Genomic DNA, 17,680 nt, shown 5'->3' with positions numbered 1-17,680 from the left:
CAAATACAGATCTTCCTCGAGTTATGATGGGGTTGCGTCCCCAAAAAATCCACAGTGAGCTGAAAGTATCCTAAGTCAAAAATGCATCCAAGAGACCTAACCTACTGAACATCACAGCTTAGCCTAGCCTACCTTAAACGTGCTCAGAACACTGACATTAGCCTACAGGTGGGCAAAATCATTGAACCCAAAGCCAATTTTATATTGTATTGAATAGCTCATGTAATTAAAACTGTACCGAAACTGACAAAATGTAATAGTTGTATAGGTGCAGAATGGTTTTAAGTCTGTCAGCTGTTAACCCTTGTGATCGTGTGCCTGACTGGGAGGTGCAGCTTGTTGTCATAGCCCAACATCGCTAGCCTGGGAAAAGGCCAAAATTCAAAGTACCGTTTCCACTGAATGGGCATCACTTTTGCACCATTGTAAAGTCTAAAAATTGTAAATCAACCACCATAGGTTGGGGACCGTCTGTGAATTATGATGGTCATTGATTGAAATCCTGTGAATAAAGTAGGAACCCCTGAATCCAAACAGATATGAATGAATGAATGAATTAATAAACAGTGGAGGGCGCCTGGGTGGCTCAGATGGTTGAGTGTCTGCCAGGGTCCTGGGATCGAACCCCACATCAGGCTCCCTGCTTAGCAGGGAGTCTGCTTCTCCCTCTCCCTCTGCCTTCAGCTCCCCCTGCTTGTACGCACTCTCTCTGTCAAAATAAATTTAAAAAACAAAATCTTTAATTAATAAACAGTGGAGAAGAGAAAGCCTCACGAAGCCTCAAAGTATCTCCCCACAAAATACTAATTAATGAGTATAAAATACACATTAATTAACTTTACAATGGAGAAACCTGGCAGATACCATCTTACCAACCAAATGATAAAAGTTAATATCATCAGTAGCAATTTATATCATATGCCTCCTTAATATGATACATTGAGAAGAACACAGCATAGCTTTACTGTAATTCTTAACAAAAATGCATAAATCATGAGGAAACATCAGCCAAATCGAAATTTAGGGACATTCTGCAAGGTAACTAGCTTCTGCTCAGTGAGAGGGTCAAAGGGCTTTAAAACTGCAAACAAGCCTTAGAACAATATAGATGGACTGAAGCTTGGAGGAAAGGCACACTATTTTTCAACTGATTTTAGCCATTTAAACACAGCTTTAGTTGAGCACTCTATCCATTCATTCATTTATTCATTCACTTACTCACTTATTCAAAAATTAAATACCTACTACGAGCCAGGGACTGCTAAGTATTGTTAGTAAAATGATAATAAAAGCTAAAAGTTATGTATAAGTACTTTAGAATGGTGGCTGTATAGTAAGATATTTTTAAAAATTTGAGATACAACTGACATATAACATTATATTAGTTTCAGGTGTACAAGATAATAATTCGGTATGTGTACACATTGTGAAATGACCACCATGAGTCTAGTTATCATCCATCATCACACAGTTACAATGTTTTTCCCTTGTGATGAGACCTTTTAAGATCTACTCCCTTAGCAACCTTCAGACATACAATACAGTATTATTAACTACAGTCACCAAGATGTATGTTACATCCCCAGGACTTCTTTTTATAACTGGAAGACTGTGCCTTTTGGTCATCTTCACCCATTTCAGCCACCTTACAGTAAGATATTAATAACTAAATGTGGGCTTAAGGTGAATGGAATTTCAGTAAGTCCCGGATCTTATTTTTTTTTGATAGATTCAAAGAAGCCAGACTTAGAATTGCACTGTTGGAAGCATTTTGCTTTCTCCCAACATGAAGGCATACTAAATCAAATGTATTAAGTAATATCAAATTTGACATTTATAATAAATTTATACAACAGAATTAACTATAGAAATAATTATATGAAAATTAATGTAAACATATCAACAGAGCTTTAAAATGTGAGACAGTGAATGAAACATGATGCTCTGCCATGTTTTTTTCCTCAACGAAAAAAAGCCTCAATTCTAAATTCTAGGTAGTTTATAAAAATAAATGAAATATAAGAAGAATGAAGACTTTTAAGGCAGTCTTGATACCTATTTAGGAAGACCCTTTAATACTATTTGTTAATCCTCAAATTATGTTAAGTCTACCATGATTTGATCACAGTGACAAAACAGCATCTTTTTCTGACCACTCTTAGCCTGTTCTGCTTTCTTTTTCCTGCCCTAAGCATCACTTTCTGATCTCAGGGAAACTGTTTTTCCTGTTTCTTTGAGAGGTATTTCTATGCCCATGATTTCTCTTCTTCTAAAGACTTTTTTTTTTTTAAAGATTTTATTTATTTATTTATTTGAGAGAAAGAGAGAGAGACAGAGAAACAGCACGAGAGGGGAGAGGGTCAGAGGGAGAAGCAGGCTCCCCGCTGAGCCGGGAGCCCAATGTGGGACTCGATCCCAGGACTCCGGGATCATGACCTGAGCCGAAGGCAGTTGCTTAACCAACTGAGCCACCCAGGCGCCCAAGACTAAGGTTTTATCAAACAATGCATGTATCTCAATTTAAGTGATAAAAATGTGGACAAATTCTCACAGTAGCAGGCAATGACAACTAGGTCATGATTGCCACTTGGCCAAAAGGGATTATAAAACACCACTGACTTTAAGACGTATCCTGATTTTAGATATGTTAATATTTAAAAAAAAAAAAAACTGCCCTAGGGCGCCTGGGTGGCTGAGTTGGTTAAGCGACTGCCTTCGGCTCAGGTCATGATCCTGGAGTCCCTGGATCGAGTCCTGCATCGGGCTCCCTGCTCAGCAGGGAGTCTGCTTCTCCCTCTGACCCTCCCCCCTCTCATGCTCTCTCTCTCTCATTCTCTCTCTCACATAAATAAAATCTTTAAAAAAAAAAAAAAAAAAACTGCCCTAGAAGGAGCGAAATATGATATAAGGATGGGAGTGCTGTGATACTCTATCTAATTAATTCCACTTTAATAAGGATTTTTTAAGTTACTTGGTATTTTAACAAATTAAAATGATATGGGTTGGAATATAAAAAATAGTTTCTGAGCTTAAAGGCTAATAATGTTGTTAGAGAGACCAGATATTAGATTTGCTCATAAGAAAATGCAAATGCTAATTGATGGCACAAACAAAAATATTATGAAAAGTTTAAGAAAGGAGATACTAAAGTAGGCTTCAAGGAGATCATCTCCATGGATAGAATTAGGATGGTCAGAAGGAGGGAATTCCTACTGATCAGCAGGAACTGATAAAACTGAAACTGACAATTATCATGGATGTCAAAATGTAAAAATTAAAGGCATGAAAAACCAGGCTGTTCTGAGAACATTAAAAGTTTCTATGAGCTAATGCTGTTTTGTAATGCAAGTTGCTAAATGATTAATATTGCTGCAGTCTAATCTTAAACCCATTAAAAATGCTCAATCATAATTCTAAGGTGAGGCAGGATTAAAAGGCAAAATATCAGTTTAGAATTATAGGTCAAGAAGGTCATTAAATGGGATTTAAAGACAAAAATCAAATCACCAAACACACATTACTTCTAAGATGCGTTCATGTGTGAGGCATTTTATCACGTATGCAAGATATTTATATGAATACATCTTAAAGGTGTTTTTTCCTCTAATTTCTTTTTACTCAAATAAAAGCAAGCAAATTAAGACATCAAGAGAAAGGAAAATACATTTATGAAATGTCAATAAAGATTAGATGAGAAATCATTCAAATCAGACCTGACAACTAAATCATAATCACAATTACATAAGAAAGCAATTTTATTTACCCAGAAAATAACACATTACCTCAATTTACATAACTTCCCCCCTTTAGAAGATCAAGGTGATTCTCCCACACATCAAGCCACATTTTTCATAAACCTTGAAATTATAAATTCCTTATAGTATGGTTTTAAAATGTGTATTTTCTGAAGTGTAACAATTTTTGGTCACCATAAGACCAGTTTTCATATTGGTAATTTACTAAATTTTCTCACTGAAAATATAAGGTTTACTGGAAAATTCAAAGGCATTATAATACCTGATGTGTGCTGAACTCTAAAAAGATGACTAGTTTAAAAATATTAGATTGTTTTCAAGTTGTAGTAGCAGAGTCCTAATTTCTACATATAAAACAGATATAAGGCATCTCTCAAAGGCTGCCCATTTGATTTTCTTCTGGATCTTGAGAAGTCTCTCTGATAGAACACAGCTGGAAACCACTGCTCTTAGACCCATACCAAATATTAACTGCATTCATTTCCTAGGGCTCCTGTAACAAAGTACCACAAACTGAGTGGTTTAAATAACAAATTTATTGTCTCACAGGTATGGAGGCCCGAAGTCTGAGACTGAGGTGCCCATAAGGGCATGTTCCCTCTCAAGGCGTGAGAGAACAATCTGCTCCAGGCCCCTTTCCTAGTTTCTGGCAGTTCTCCAGCTTGTGGCAGCATAACTCCAGTCTTCACATGGCGTTCTCCCTTTGTGTGCATCTAAATTTCCCTTTTTAATATGGCACCAGTCATCCTGTATCAGGGGTCCAACCTACTCCAATATGATCCCTCCTTAATTTTAACTAATTAAGGGGCACCTGGGTAGCTCAGTCGTTAAGCGTCTGCCTTCGGCTCAGGTCATGATCCCAGGGTCCTGGGATTGAGCTCCACATCGGGCTCTCTGCTCAGCACGAAGCCTGTTTCTCCCTCTCCCACTCCCCCTGCTTGTGTTCCCTCTCTTGCTATCTCTCTGTCAAATAAATAAATAAAATCTTTAAAAAATTTTTTTTAACTAATTAAATCTGCAATGATCCTATTTCCAAATAAGGCCACAGTCTGAGATAGTGGAGGGCAGGACCTCAACATACAAATTTTGGGGGAACACAACTCAAGAGTCTACCTTCTGGCCCCCCCTCAAATTCATCTGCTTTCACATGCAAAATGTACTCATCCCATCCCAACATCCTCTCCAAAGTCCTAATCATCCCAGCAGCAACTTTAAGTCCAACATCTCATCTAAATACCATCAACTAAGTCCCAAATCTCAGCATATAAATTCTCGTAATCACTTCCGGGTAAGATTCAGAGTATGACTTATCCTGGGGTGAAAATCTACTCCTTCTGTAAACCTATGAAACTAGATAAGTTACCTGTTTTCAAAACACAGTGATAGAACATGTACAGGACAGAGCTTCCCATTTCAAAAGACAGAAACTGGAAGAGAAAAAGGGGGTCATGGGTCCCAAGCATGTCTGCAATTTAGGGCAAATCAGATTTTATGTTTGAGAATAATCCTCTGTGGCTAGGTGCTTTGTGCTCCTTATGTTAGTCTCTCTGTCTCTCTCTCTCTTTTTTTCTAAAGGATTTAATTGATTTATTTGAGAAAGAGAGAGAGTGCCCATGAAAGGGTCGGGGTAGAGGGCAGAGAGGGAGGGAGAGAAATTCTCAAGCAGGCTCCTTGCTGAGCATTCTGGCTCCATCTCAGGACCCTGAGATCATGACCTGAGCTGAAATCAAGAGTTGGACACTTAACCAACAGAGCTACCCAGGCACCCCTCCTTAAGTTATTCTTCTCCTCTCTGGAAAGATAACACGTTCGTGACTAGACAGCTCTACTTGCCTGTAGAACCCAAGAAGTCCTTCCTTCATTTCATCCCTTCTCTGCCCCCTTCAGTCTAACCCTAGCAGCTTTTTGCTGAGATGGTTGACTGGATTCAGGAGTCACACTCCTAATCTCTTTAGCAAATGGTTGTCTAGCCACACCCTTAATTTTCTCCGCACAGCATCCTTCTCATTGTTTTACAATACAGCCAGGCTAGTAATTTTCCAAATCTTCAAGTTCTGGTTCTTTTGTGTAATAATTCCTTCTTTAATTTCTCTCCTTCCTCTCAAATTTTATTATGTACAACTATGAGAAACTGAACCATGACTTAAACATTTTGCTTAGAAATCTGCTCAACTAAATATCCAATTTTATCACTCACAAGTTATACCTCCCCCAAAATAGTAGAGCACAATTTAGCCAAGTGCCCTGCCACTTTACCACAAGAACTGCCTTTCCTTCAGTTTCCATTACCATGTTGCTCATTTCCATCTGAGACCTCACCAAAAGCACCTGTAACATTCATATTTGTAGCAACAGTCTCTTCAAGGCAATATAGATCATTTCTATCATGTGCCTCAACTCTTCCTGCCTCATACATTAACCAATTCCAAAGCCACTTCCACAGTTTTAGTATTTATTACAGCAGCATACTAATTCCCAGTACCAAAATCTGTTATTAGTCAGGGTTCTCCAGAGAAATGGGACCAATAAGATATTCCTATATCCTATACGTATAAAGGTAGAAAGAAAGAGGGATAAGAGATTTATTTTAAGGAATTGGCTCATGGGATTGAGGGGGACAGCAAATCCAAAACCTGTGGGGTAGGCTGGAATTTCTGGTAAGAGACCTAAATTCAGGCAAAGTTTCTATGTTGCCTCCAGAGACCGAATTTCTTTCTTCCTCAGGAAACCTCGGCTTTGCTCTTAAGGCTGTCCACTGATTGGATTACACCCATCCACACTATGGAGAGTAATCTGCTTTACTGAAGTCTACTGATTTAAATGTTAATCACATCTCTTGGCACCAGGGTGGCTCAGTCGTGAAGCTTGATCTCACCTCAGGTCTCGATCTCAGGGTCGTGAGTTCAAACCCCCAGTCACATCTAAAGAAAACCTTCACAGTAATATCTAGACTGTTTAACCAAACAACTGGGTACCACAGACTCGCCAAGTTAACACGTAAGATTAACGATCACATTGACCTCACTAATTTTCCTGTCATCATTAACGTTACCTGTCTCAATAATACAAAAATGACAACTTCAACAATGTTTATAACCTTTTTAATTTTTTCCCAACAATGAAAATATTCAGAACCTCAATTACTGTACCATAATATCAGGAATTTTATAAAAAGCAATAATAATTAATTCCATGAGAAATCTCTGATGGAGGAGGGTGTATCTTGCAACCATGGAAATGTACATCCAAAAAACATTTAATGAATACCATCTAAGTGCCAAGCCCTAAGTTTAGCACTAGAGAGACAATGGTGAAAGAAAAGCTCATTTTGTTGAGCTCTTTTATTCCTCAATAACAAATAACTGAAGAAACACAAAGGACAAGGGGACTCTATCAAGTGCCCACATATCCTTGGCACTGCATATAATGCCAATAAGAAATCCAGTCAGTACCCTTTGTAACAAGTGGTCAGCTGGAGCTTTTCCTGCTGAAACCCGGGCCAAACACTCCTGAACTCAGTATAAGTCATCAACTGTCTCAGCTCCTAATCCACCCTCTTTTGTCCTGCTTTGTGATACTGGATCTGAACCCCCTGCAGACTTCTCTCCTTGTCAACTAGAACAATTTTAGCCTCTGTCAATAGAGGGCACTGGAGTGACACTGCAAGAAAACAGGCAGGAAGGCACTTCTGCCTTTTTTATTCAGCGCTGGAGCCAGGTGGCCCTCACGGACCAGCCAGCTTCCGAACAGCTCTGCAGGCAGCTTCCAACACACCAGGTCACCTCTTATGAGCAGCTCCAGGTGCCACTTCTGGCCATGCCCTGAGGCCACATTCTCCCATTCAGTGGGATGATTCTATAGACCAGTTCCAGCTCCGACACACCTACCAGCAATGACAAGCTTCTTCTGGCTAGTTCGGGCCTGTACCATCTGGCCAGAGCTACCAACAGCAGAGTTCTATTTCTGTGGTAACCATGCCCTCTTCAAAAAGGCTAAATCTCAGCTTCGGGGTTGGAGGAGCTTTCCCAAGTCCTTAGTACCTTCACTATCTACTCTCCTTTCACTTACAGATACTGGCTACTTTTTGGCACCTGCTACTTCTGGACCCCTTAAAGTCCTTTACTCCTTTAGAAGTCAACCACCTTTACTAGATAATTCTTTATATTAAACTTCCCCACTCAAATTATTGTTTTACGCTTCTGTCTCCTGACTGGACCCTGACAGGGATAAATCCTACCTTTCATTTCATAATCCATAACTGTTCAAAACCATTCCAGGAATTAATATTGTTAAAATGTCCATACTGCCCAAGTGATTTAAAGATTCAAGGCAGGCATTCCCCTTCAAAATCCCAACGGCATTCCTTACGGAAATGGAAAAAAACAATCCTAAAATTCATATGGAACTACAAAGATCCTGAAAAGTTAGCCCAATCTTGAGCAAGAAAAACAAACCTGGGGCATCACACTTCCTGATTTCCAAATACACACAGCACAGTAATCAAAAAAGTGTGGTACTCGCATAAAAACAGACATATGGAACAGAATAGAGCCCAGAAATATGACTACACAATGGGGAAAGGATAGTCTCTTCAACAAATGGTATGAAGAAAATTGGATATCCATATGTATAAAAATGAAATTGGATCCTTATCTCACACCACATAGGAAAATTAACTAAAGTGGATTAAAGACTTAAATGTTAGATCCAAAACAGCAGAACTACTGGAGGAAAACACTGGGGAAAACCTTCTTGACAGAGATCTGCATGATGATTTTCTGAATATGTGACCAAAAGCACAAGCAACAAAAGCAAAAATTATCACGTGGAATTGCATCAAATTTTTATAAAAAGCTTATGTAGAGCAAAGGAAAGCACAGAGTGAAAAACAACCTACAGAATGGGAGAAAATATTTGCAAGCCATACATCTGATAAGACGTTAATATCCAAAATATATAAGGAACTCAAACAACTAAATGGCCATAGAAATAAAATACCCAGATTAAAAAATGGGCAAAGGACCTGAATAGACATTTTTGAAAAGAAGACATACAAAAGACCAATAGGTATATGAAAAGGTGCTCAACATCACAAATCATCAGGAAAATGCAAATCAAAACCACAATGAGATATCACTTCATACCTGTCAGGACAGCAATTATCAAAAAGACAAAAGATAACAAATACTGGAGAGGATGTGAAGAAAAGAAAACCCTTCTATACTGTTGGCTGGGAATGTAAACTGGTACAGCCACTATGAAAAACAGTACAGAGGTTCCTCAGAAAATTAAAAATAGAATTACCATGATCCAGCAATACTACTTCTGGGTATACATTTGAAGGAAATGAAATCAGTATTGCAAAGAGATATTTGCACTCCCACATTCACTGCAACATTATTTACAATAGCCAACTGTCCATCAATGGCTGAATGGAAAAGATGTGGTGTGCATGTGCACACACACAGACACACACAAATATTATTCAGCCTTGAAAAAGGAAATCTTGCCATTTGCAACAATATGGATGAATATGGAGGACATTACGCTAAGTGAAATAAGCCAAATGCTACATAATCTCACTTATCTGTGAAATCTAAAATAGTCGAACTAACAGAAGAACAGAGCAGAATGGTGGATGCTCGAAGTTGGGGGAAATGGGAAGATGTTGGTCAAAGGGTAAAAGTTTCAGTTATGCAAGGTAAGTCCTAGAGATTAAACATACAGCATGGTGACTACAGTTAACAATGCTGTTGTTATGTACCAGAAATTTGTTAAGAGGGTAAATCTTTAAGTGTTCTCACCATACACAAACATGCACTCAATGATAACTAGGTGAGGTGATGGATATAATTAACTTGATATGGTGTTTATCTCCCAATGTCTAAAAAAAATCAAGCTGTATCCTTAAAAAATTTTTAATTTAAAAAAAATTTTAAAAGATTTATTTTAGAGAGAGAACGCACATGCATGGCAGGGGGAGAGGCAAAGCGAGAGGGAGAAAGAGAATCTTTTTCCAGACTCCCTGCTGAGTGTGGAATCTGAGGGCGGGGGGGCTCAATCCCTGGACCCTGAGATCATGACTTGAGCCGAAATCAAGAATCAGACGCTTAACCGACTGAGCCACCCAGGCACCCCTCAAGTTGTACACTTTAAATATGAATTTTTATGTCAATTATACCTCAATAAAGCTGAAAAATAAAAAAACATCCTTCTGGGAGTGCTGCTAAAAATGCAGGAATGGGAGGAACTTATATTTTCCTTGCCTTCTCTTTTGGGTATCACTTTCGTCCAGTGCTACCTCTGTTTAAATCATAAGAACTTTGTGTAACTGAGTATCTGCGAATACACTAGACTTTACTAAAGACTGGATAGGTGATGGAAGATCAAGAAATTACAGAGAATCCAGTCTTTTCAATTCTGTCCTTCCTTCTCCTTTTCATTTCTATACCCAGATTTCCTTATGTGCTCCAAATTCTTCTGCCTCCATTATGCAAAGCAGCCTTCCCTCACCGCTGAAGCCTTGACCCAGCCACATTCAGGCTCCTAGGGGGCTTACTCTCTACCAGAAAAACTTAGTAAGTAAACCAAAACCACTCTCTCCCTAAGAAGAATTTTAACCAATTGTTAAGGTACAGATCTTGTTATATTTACATCTTCAGTCAGTGTAATATTATATATACAGTGTATACTATATATTTAACTATAACATCAAAATATAATATCAGAATAATATCAGAATATAATATCACCATATCAAAATATAGTTTTTATTTTTATGGTTAGTTTTCACCATATGTCAGGATTATTTCCAAAATTAAAAACAACTTAATTGGCTTGAGGTTTACAAGTTGAAGCATCTCAGTAACTAGAATGAAAATGCAATTAACTCAGGGCACCTGGGTAGCTCAGTCGTTAAGTGTCTGCCTTTGGCTCAGGTCATGATCCCAGGGTCCTGGGATCCAGTCCTGCATGGGGTTCCCTGCTCGGCGGGAAGCCTGCTTCTCCCTCTCCCACTCCCCCTGCTTGTGTTCCCTCTCTTGCTGTGTTTCTCTCTGTCAAATAAATAAATAAATAAAATCTTAAAAAAAAAAAGAAAGAAAATGCAATTAACTTTATTTAAATTCTAAAATTAATTTTGATATTTTAATATGATAGCAGAGGACAAAAACTTGTTATATGAAGACAAACATAAATGCTAATAACGTGAACTGAAAATGAAATCTCATACACATTAATAGGTGAAATGGACCCATCTTTACATTTTTGAGAGAAAGATATACCTATTATTATTACATTATAAATTCCATCAATTTATTCACCCATTCAATAAATATTTACCACACCTACTATGCACAAGACTCTTTTCCAGGCCCTTGGGATATAGCAGAGAAGAGCAAGGTTTCCTATTTACTTATATTTTCTACTGGGAATATGGATGATATGGGAACATATCTTTACGACTTGAAGTGTGTAACTGAGTATATATCTATATATATATACTTAGTATATATATTTAGTAACTTAGCTGATTCTAACCATTTTTGGATACTGCTTGTCTACTATTTCTATAAATGCCAATCAAACAAAAGTTAGACAAGGTCATTTTGTTATATAGTGCAGTTCATTCATTTACTCTTTGAATAAACATTTATTATGTGCCATCACATGACTGTAAATACACAGAGATGAAAAAGACCAAGAGACCATTCTAGTGGGAGAAGACAAAATAAACAAATAGATAAAATAACTTCAAAGAGTAATAAGTCCTATGAAAGAAAAAACTGATTAAATGTTATTGGGGAAAAGTTTCAAAGATTTATAAATATACACAAATAACATATCAAAGGAAATCTAATACCTAGGAAACTATATAAAATATTTAAATTTATTTAGAATAAACATTTATACAGTTTTACAGACTAGGTTATAAAAAATTAATTTTACTTTTTAAAAAAGATTTATTTACTCATTTGAGAGAGAGGGAGAGAAAGCACATGCTCGTGAGCATGCACGGGGTTGGGGGTGGTGGTAGAGGGGCAGGGAGAGAATCTCCAGCAGACTCCCCACTGAGGGTGGAAACCAATGAGGGGTTCGATCTCAGAACCCTGAGATCATGACCTGAGCCAAAATCAAGAGTCGGACACTCAACCAACTGAGCCACCAGGAGCCCCAATAATTTCACTTTTTAAATATAATTCTTAAATTTTTCATTAAAAGCAAACCAAAAAAATCCTATTATGAAGTCTGGGAGACATATAGTATTCAATATCACATAAATAATCTGAAAATTAAGATAAGATAAAAAATACAAACATTTAGAGAATAAATGAAACATTGATACAATTAACAAACAAATAAAACAAATAAAATACTATCACTGTTTTGTCAACTGTGAAGTATAATGCATTTTATTTTGGCTTTATAGCTTTTTCTTTACTCTCCCCCCCCCCCGTTTGTCTTATTATTACAATGATTTATAACACCCATGGTTCAAAAAAGCTTTATAGTTAGTCTGATCTGACATGGCACTGAAGATTTACTTAGTGATATGGAAATTTGTTTGTTTTCATCAGTTGCAGTTTATCAATATATTATTTCTAGCTTGTGAAAACAAAATACGATAATAGCTATAAAACTTTTGCTACTGAAATACCTGCAGGAAGAAAATAATTTTGCCATTCCAACTCTAAAACTCTCTAGCTCCTAACTGCTTTCACCACTGAAATAGCCTTATGTTTTTAAACATAATTTTTTTAAAAGATTTTATTTATTTGCGAGAGAGAGTGAGAGCGAGCGAGCAAGCATACTAACAGGGGAGGGGCAGAAGGAGAGGGAGAAGTAGACTCCCAGCTGAGCAGGGAGCCCAACACGGGGCTCCATCCAAGCCAAAGGAAGACGCTTCACTGACTGAGCCACCCAGGTGCCCCTAAATCACTATTTATGAACAATGCAGCTACTCTTTTATAGAAGAATGGATTAGAGTAATATTTTTGTCTTTCCCCTTCCATCATTTCTTATCTGATTTTACTATGCCAGAATCAATTAAAATAATATTGTAAAGGGGGTAATAGTAAAATCTAAGAATGGTTTTCAAATATTCTTAAGTGTTTCAGAAGAAGCAGTTTACAAAAAAGTAACTAATACGCTCATGTGCTCCAAAGCAAATTCTCTAAGGATCTGTAGGATAAAATGTTTTGTTGCAAAACACTATATTATATTTTATATAACATCTGCAACTCAGATTCTTTGCACACTTATCTTCTAAATGTCTTTCAAATTCATCCACTAATTTAGCCAACATCATCTTTCTCTGGAATTATTACAATAGCTCCCTCATCCAGTTTTCAATTCATTCTCTTCACTGAAGTCTCGATACTCTTTCCAAAGGTCAAAGCTAAATTTGTGATATAGAAATATCTGTAATTCTTTATGCATTAAGTAACATTATATAGTGGCATAACTGAAGAAAATTCATAACTGAAGAAAATGGCAAATTACAGGTTAATAAAAAAGAAAGTAATCTTTTTCTATTTAAGTTCACAGACCCCCTGAATTCTATGTCTGGATCTTTTGGGGTATAGGAGGGTTAAGAGCCCCTACAATGTCTCCCTGTTATCCTCAAGATAAAAATTTCTATCATATGGCTTAAGGGGCACTTTTTTTTTTAAAAGATTTATTTATTTATTTATTTGACAGAGAGACACACAGCGAGAGAGGGAACACAAGTAGGGGGAGTGGGAGAGGGAGAAGCAGGCTTCCTGCCGAGCAGGGAGCCCGATGCAGGGCTCGATCCCAGGATCCTGGGACCATGACCTGAGCCGAAGGCATACGCTTCACAACTGAGCCACCCAGGCGCCCCTCAAGGGGCACTTCTTGATGATTCTTTGCCACCACTCATCCCCAGTTTTGAACCTCATCTTCTGCAGCTCACACTCTACTGAGTCAAACTCTTATCTTCAGAACTCTGCAATATACTCTTTGTTTGTAATATTCTTTCCATTCTCTTTGCCCAGCAAACTCCCAATCATCCTATAGGTATCTATTTACCTATCATTACTTCAGGAAACCAAGACTGTTAGGTGCTCTTCCATTGTGTTCCCATAGCACCCAGAACTTACCCCTATCACAGCATTTACCAACCTGTATTAAAATTGCCCTCCCCCATTAAACCATAAGCTTTTGAACTGTATTTCGAATCTCCACTCCTTGCATACTGCCTGGCAGAGAGTAGGCACTTCAATAACTGTGGAGGGAGGGAAAGAAAGAAGGGAAACTCCAATTTATTTGCTGTTTTATGACCTTGATTTCTATTCTTAGTTTCTGATTGATCCTCACAAATGCAAGCTGTTGGTCACAATGGGAACCATGAAAGTGTAGGATTCAACGATCATAAATTCCCCATTTTTACTGGAAAACTTACCTGGTGTGATGACTGAAAATGAAGGTCATTATTACTATTATTAAAAACCTGTATCAGGAAGATTCTACCACCTTGCAATACTAAGTAAAATAACTATACTAATATATAAACCTGTATCAAGAGATGGTATGTATCCGTCAGTGATTCTCAACTATGCACACATGACTTCAAAGTGGTGGTTGTGGTAGAGGGATTAACAGGCCTCCTTTTAGGGAAGTATTACCAGAATCACCGAGGTGGAGGGAGAGTTTTCAAACTATATGCCCCTCAATGCTTGCTGTACTGAGCCACTGTTGCTGAGAGGAATGTGTGGTCATCTTCAAGTCTACTATGGTGGTAGAAGGATGAGAACCACTGTTTTGAATTGGTCCAACAGCAAATGCTGTGTCAAAAGACTTTGTTAAAAAATGGTAATAAAATGGGGGGCGCCTGGGTAGCTCAGTCAGTTAAGCTATCCACTAGTGATTTGCCTCACGTCCGGATCTCAGGGTTGTGAGACTGAGCCCAGGGCTCCTCGCTGGGTGTGGAGCCTGCTTAAGATTCTCTCTCTCCCCTCCACCCAGCTCAGGTATGCTTGCTCTCTCTCAAAAAACAAACAAACAAAAAAACAACCCCCCCCACCACCAAAAAACCAATGGATAATAAAATGGTTTCTAGGCCAAAAGTACCACAGGTTGGGGGAGGGGAGAGAGCTGGAGAGAATTCAAATATACTGGTGTAAAGTTTTTAATGTCATGTCAGGAATTTAAAACACAAGTAGGCTAGAAGTGGGCCAGAAAAAAACAATGAGACAGATTAACTGAAATCAGAATCTACAAATTGCTGAGGGGATAAAACTGAAGTCATATTCTGGGTGAATCACTTTGACTGGAAGGTATATATGAGTAGTGACAAGTTGGAGTGTTACTACAAAAGGCTCTGAATGACAAAATTTTTAAATGTGGATTTTATCCTAGGCCGAATGAGGCACTAATGGTTTCTAAAGAAGGGTACATTAAGTGATATACTTGGGATGATTAGCCAAAGGGTCCTAAACAGGATGAATTAAGAGGCTGAGAGAAGAGAGAAACCAATGATGAATAACTTGAATCCTTGGCACCAGAAGAACAAAAATCCTATAAAATACCACAAGACAGATCCTTCTCCTATGATCAGAAATGGTAAGAGGATGAGAAAGAGTTATTACATGTATTATCTATGTGGCACCTTAATTTAATACAAGTAAATATATCATTTGTCAATGCTTAACTTTAATTCTCAAGGCCTGTTTTCCTCTCTTTCATTGTATCTGATTGTTCCTTGGGTTTTTCCTTAGAAAGGTATAATGTAAACCTAACAAACAGAATACTGCTTTTAATTTTCAAAACAATGCACACACTAAAACTTGTTAAAATGAAAAGTGCATAAAATATCTAAAAAGTAGTACTCTTTCAAATTTTCAAATACTTTACTTGACAATTTTATATCTAATTAGGGAACTTTTACCTTTAGTACACGGAAGTTTTAAAAGAAACGTGTTTTGTATAGTGCTTATAGTCCACTGAAGCATTAAGGTTTATAATCATGTTCCTTACAGTTGATCATAAAATCTGGAAATTATCACCCGGCTAATTTTTATGATTGACATTTTTATGATAAAAAAAGTCATCTATTAGGACAACTTCATCATACCATACAAAGAACCAGTCGTAAAGGCTTTAGTTATAAAGGTTAACAAAGGTACGTCCGGGTGGGGAAACTGGACACACACGAATTACATATCTGAGAACCACTTCCCCAAAACCGTGTAGCGAGAAATCCGCAAATTAAGAGTCTTGAATAAGACACGCCCACACCCATCGCCGCAAATCTGTTGTCGTGGGCTTCGTGTGTTCATCTTTCGCGGGATTTTCCCGGCGAAGGCTCAATCTCCTGCACTGGCCTCGAATGCCCTTGGGGAGCGCGGTGGGGTCCGAGTCGAGGAAGAAGCACTTACCACCTGTCCAAGGTCTTCCGCAGCGGTGCCCCTACCTGGACTCGGGAAGAGGAGCTGGGACCGCCCGCTCCACCACCGGGAGTCTGAGGACGGAGGAGCTTGGTTAGCCTGGCAAAAAGGACAGGTTCCGTACCTGTGCTAAGACGGTGAGGCTGCCCTCGGGTGCCACGACATTCATGCGGCCATGGTACCATGCCACTCCTGTGCCTGCCAGGGCCACACCGGCCACTGCCACGGTCAAGGGGCCAGGGCCGGGCCAAGCTCGCCGGCCGGCAGCGATCCCACGCCGCAGTCTTCCGCCCCAGGCCGCCAGCCAAGCGCCTCTTGCCGCAGCGGCCGCCATCTTTGCGGAAGCGCCCCATCACACAGTCCGGCGCAGTCCACCACAGAACGCAGGACTCGAGAACTCCCGCGCAGCCGTGTATCTCGCGAGATCCGGACGCCCTCCGCCCGGCCCCTCGAGCCTGCGTTCTGTGGTGGCTGCACCCGCAAATCTCGGAGCCCCGGGAGGAGAATTTCTTCAGGGAGGCCGGGTGACTGGGAAGCGGTCGGAACAGAACCCAAAGTGGCCTCCCCAGGCGAAGATGAGATAGTTCCCGTATTGTGTAGGAAGGTCCTACCTTTTTCGTAAGGAAAGTGTGTCATTCACTAGGGGGAAGCCAGTATTTAGTGGGCGCTGCGGGCTCGAGGGGCAAGCACGAATGGGTGGGCTAGGCTTCGGACAATAATTTGTGATAAATTGTGTGGCTTGCTTTTCTGATGGACATGATCTTAAGAGTGGAATCCCATCCCTGAAGAAGTTGGGGTGTGGAACTGAAAAATCTGCATATTCCTGAAAACTGCATTTGCTCTAAATTCCACAAGCCTACGCACGTTAAGAATTTCTTAAAATTATTTATATCATGGTATTCTGAAGTCTTCAGAAGCTGCAAATACTTTTCCCACAGGCCATTTAAAATAACATCAATTAGCTCGCCCCGCTTCTAGTAAACAAAAACTTTAAAAAATGTTTTTAGAAATATGTGCGTGTTCTACTTATCTTACTTTAAATAACTGAGCAAAATTTAAATTTATTTTTTGTGGTAAAATATACACAATACCGCCATCTTAACCATTTTTAAGTATACAGTTCAGTGGTGTTAGAGATATTCATGTTGTTGGGCAACCATCACTACTGTCCATCTCCAGAACTTTTTCATCTTGCAAAACTGGCAAACTTAAAAAAAAATAGTGTCTTCCCCATCTGTCTTGTTCATTCTTCCTATTCTTACATTCTTGATTGCTCTTTCAATTTTGCTAAATCATATCCTATCCCAGCCTTCTAACTTTGATGAAGTATTTTCTAATGAACTCCTGAACAAAGTCACTCTATTTCAGGCAATCACTATTTGCTGCATATTGAATTTAAACTCTGTTCTAGTAAAGTGTTATCTATTATCCCATCTGGGACCAAGCCAGATGCAGCAGAACACCTACCCCAAGTCACTGTTGTCAGTGTTTTCCCTTTTGCAGGCTTAGAATAGTACC

The 17,680-nt window shown here is 38.8% G+C and overlaps 1 protein-coding gene across 1 annotated transcript in view; it reads right to left on the bottom strand.

Moving 5' to 3' along the window:
- The window catches only part of MICU2 (mitochondrial calcium uptake 2), a 165,770-nt gene extending 149,191 nt beyond the window's left edge, over positions 1-16,579 (bottom strand). The window contains exon 1 of the mRNA XM_032403355.1: positions 16,287-16,579. Coding sequence (XP_032259246.1) covers positions 16,287-16,496 — 210 coding nt within the window. The 5' untranslated portion in view covers positions 16,497-16,579. The remainder of the gene's footprint in view (positions 1-16,286) is intronic.
- Positions 16,580-17,680: the final 1,101 nt, after the last annotated feature.

Source organism: Phoca vitulina, unplaced genomic scaffold (assembly GCF_004348235.1).
Source record: "Phoca vitulina isolate PV1807 unplaced genomic scaffold, GSC_HSeal_1.0 scaffold5, whole genome shotgun sequence".
NCBI classification, from domain to species: domain Eukaryota; kingdom Metazoa; phylum Chordata; class Mammalia; order Carnivora; family Phocidae; genus Phoca; species Phoca vitulina.
The sequence above is the reverse complement of the archived record's forward strand: the minus strand, read 5'-3'. Positions and strand labels throughout refer to the sequence as shown.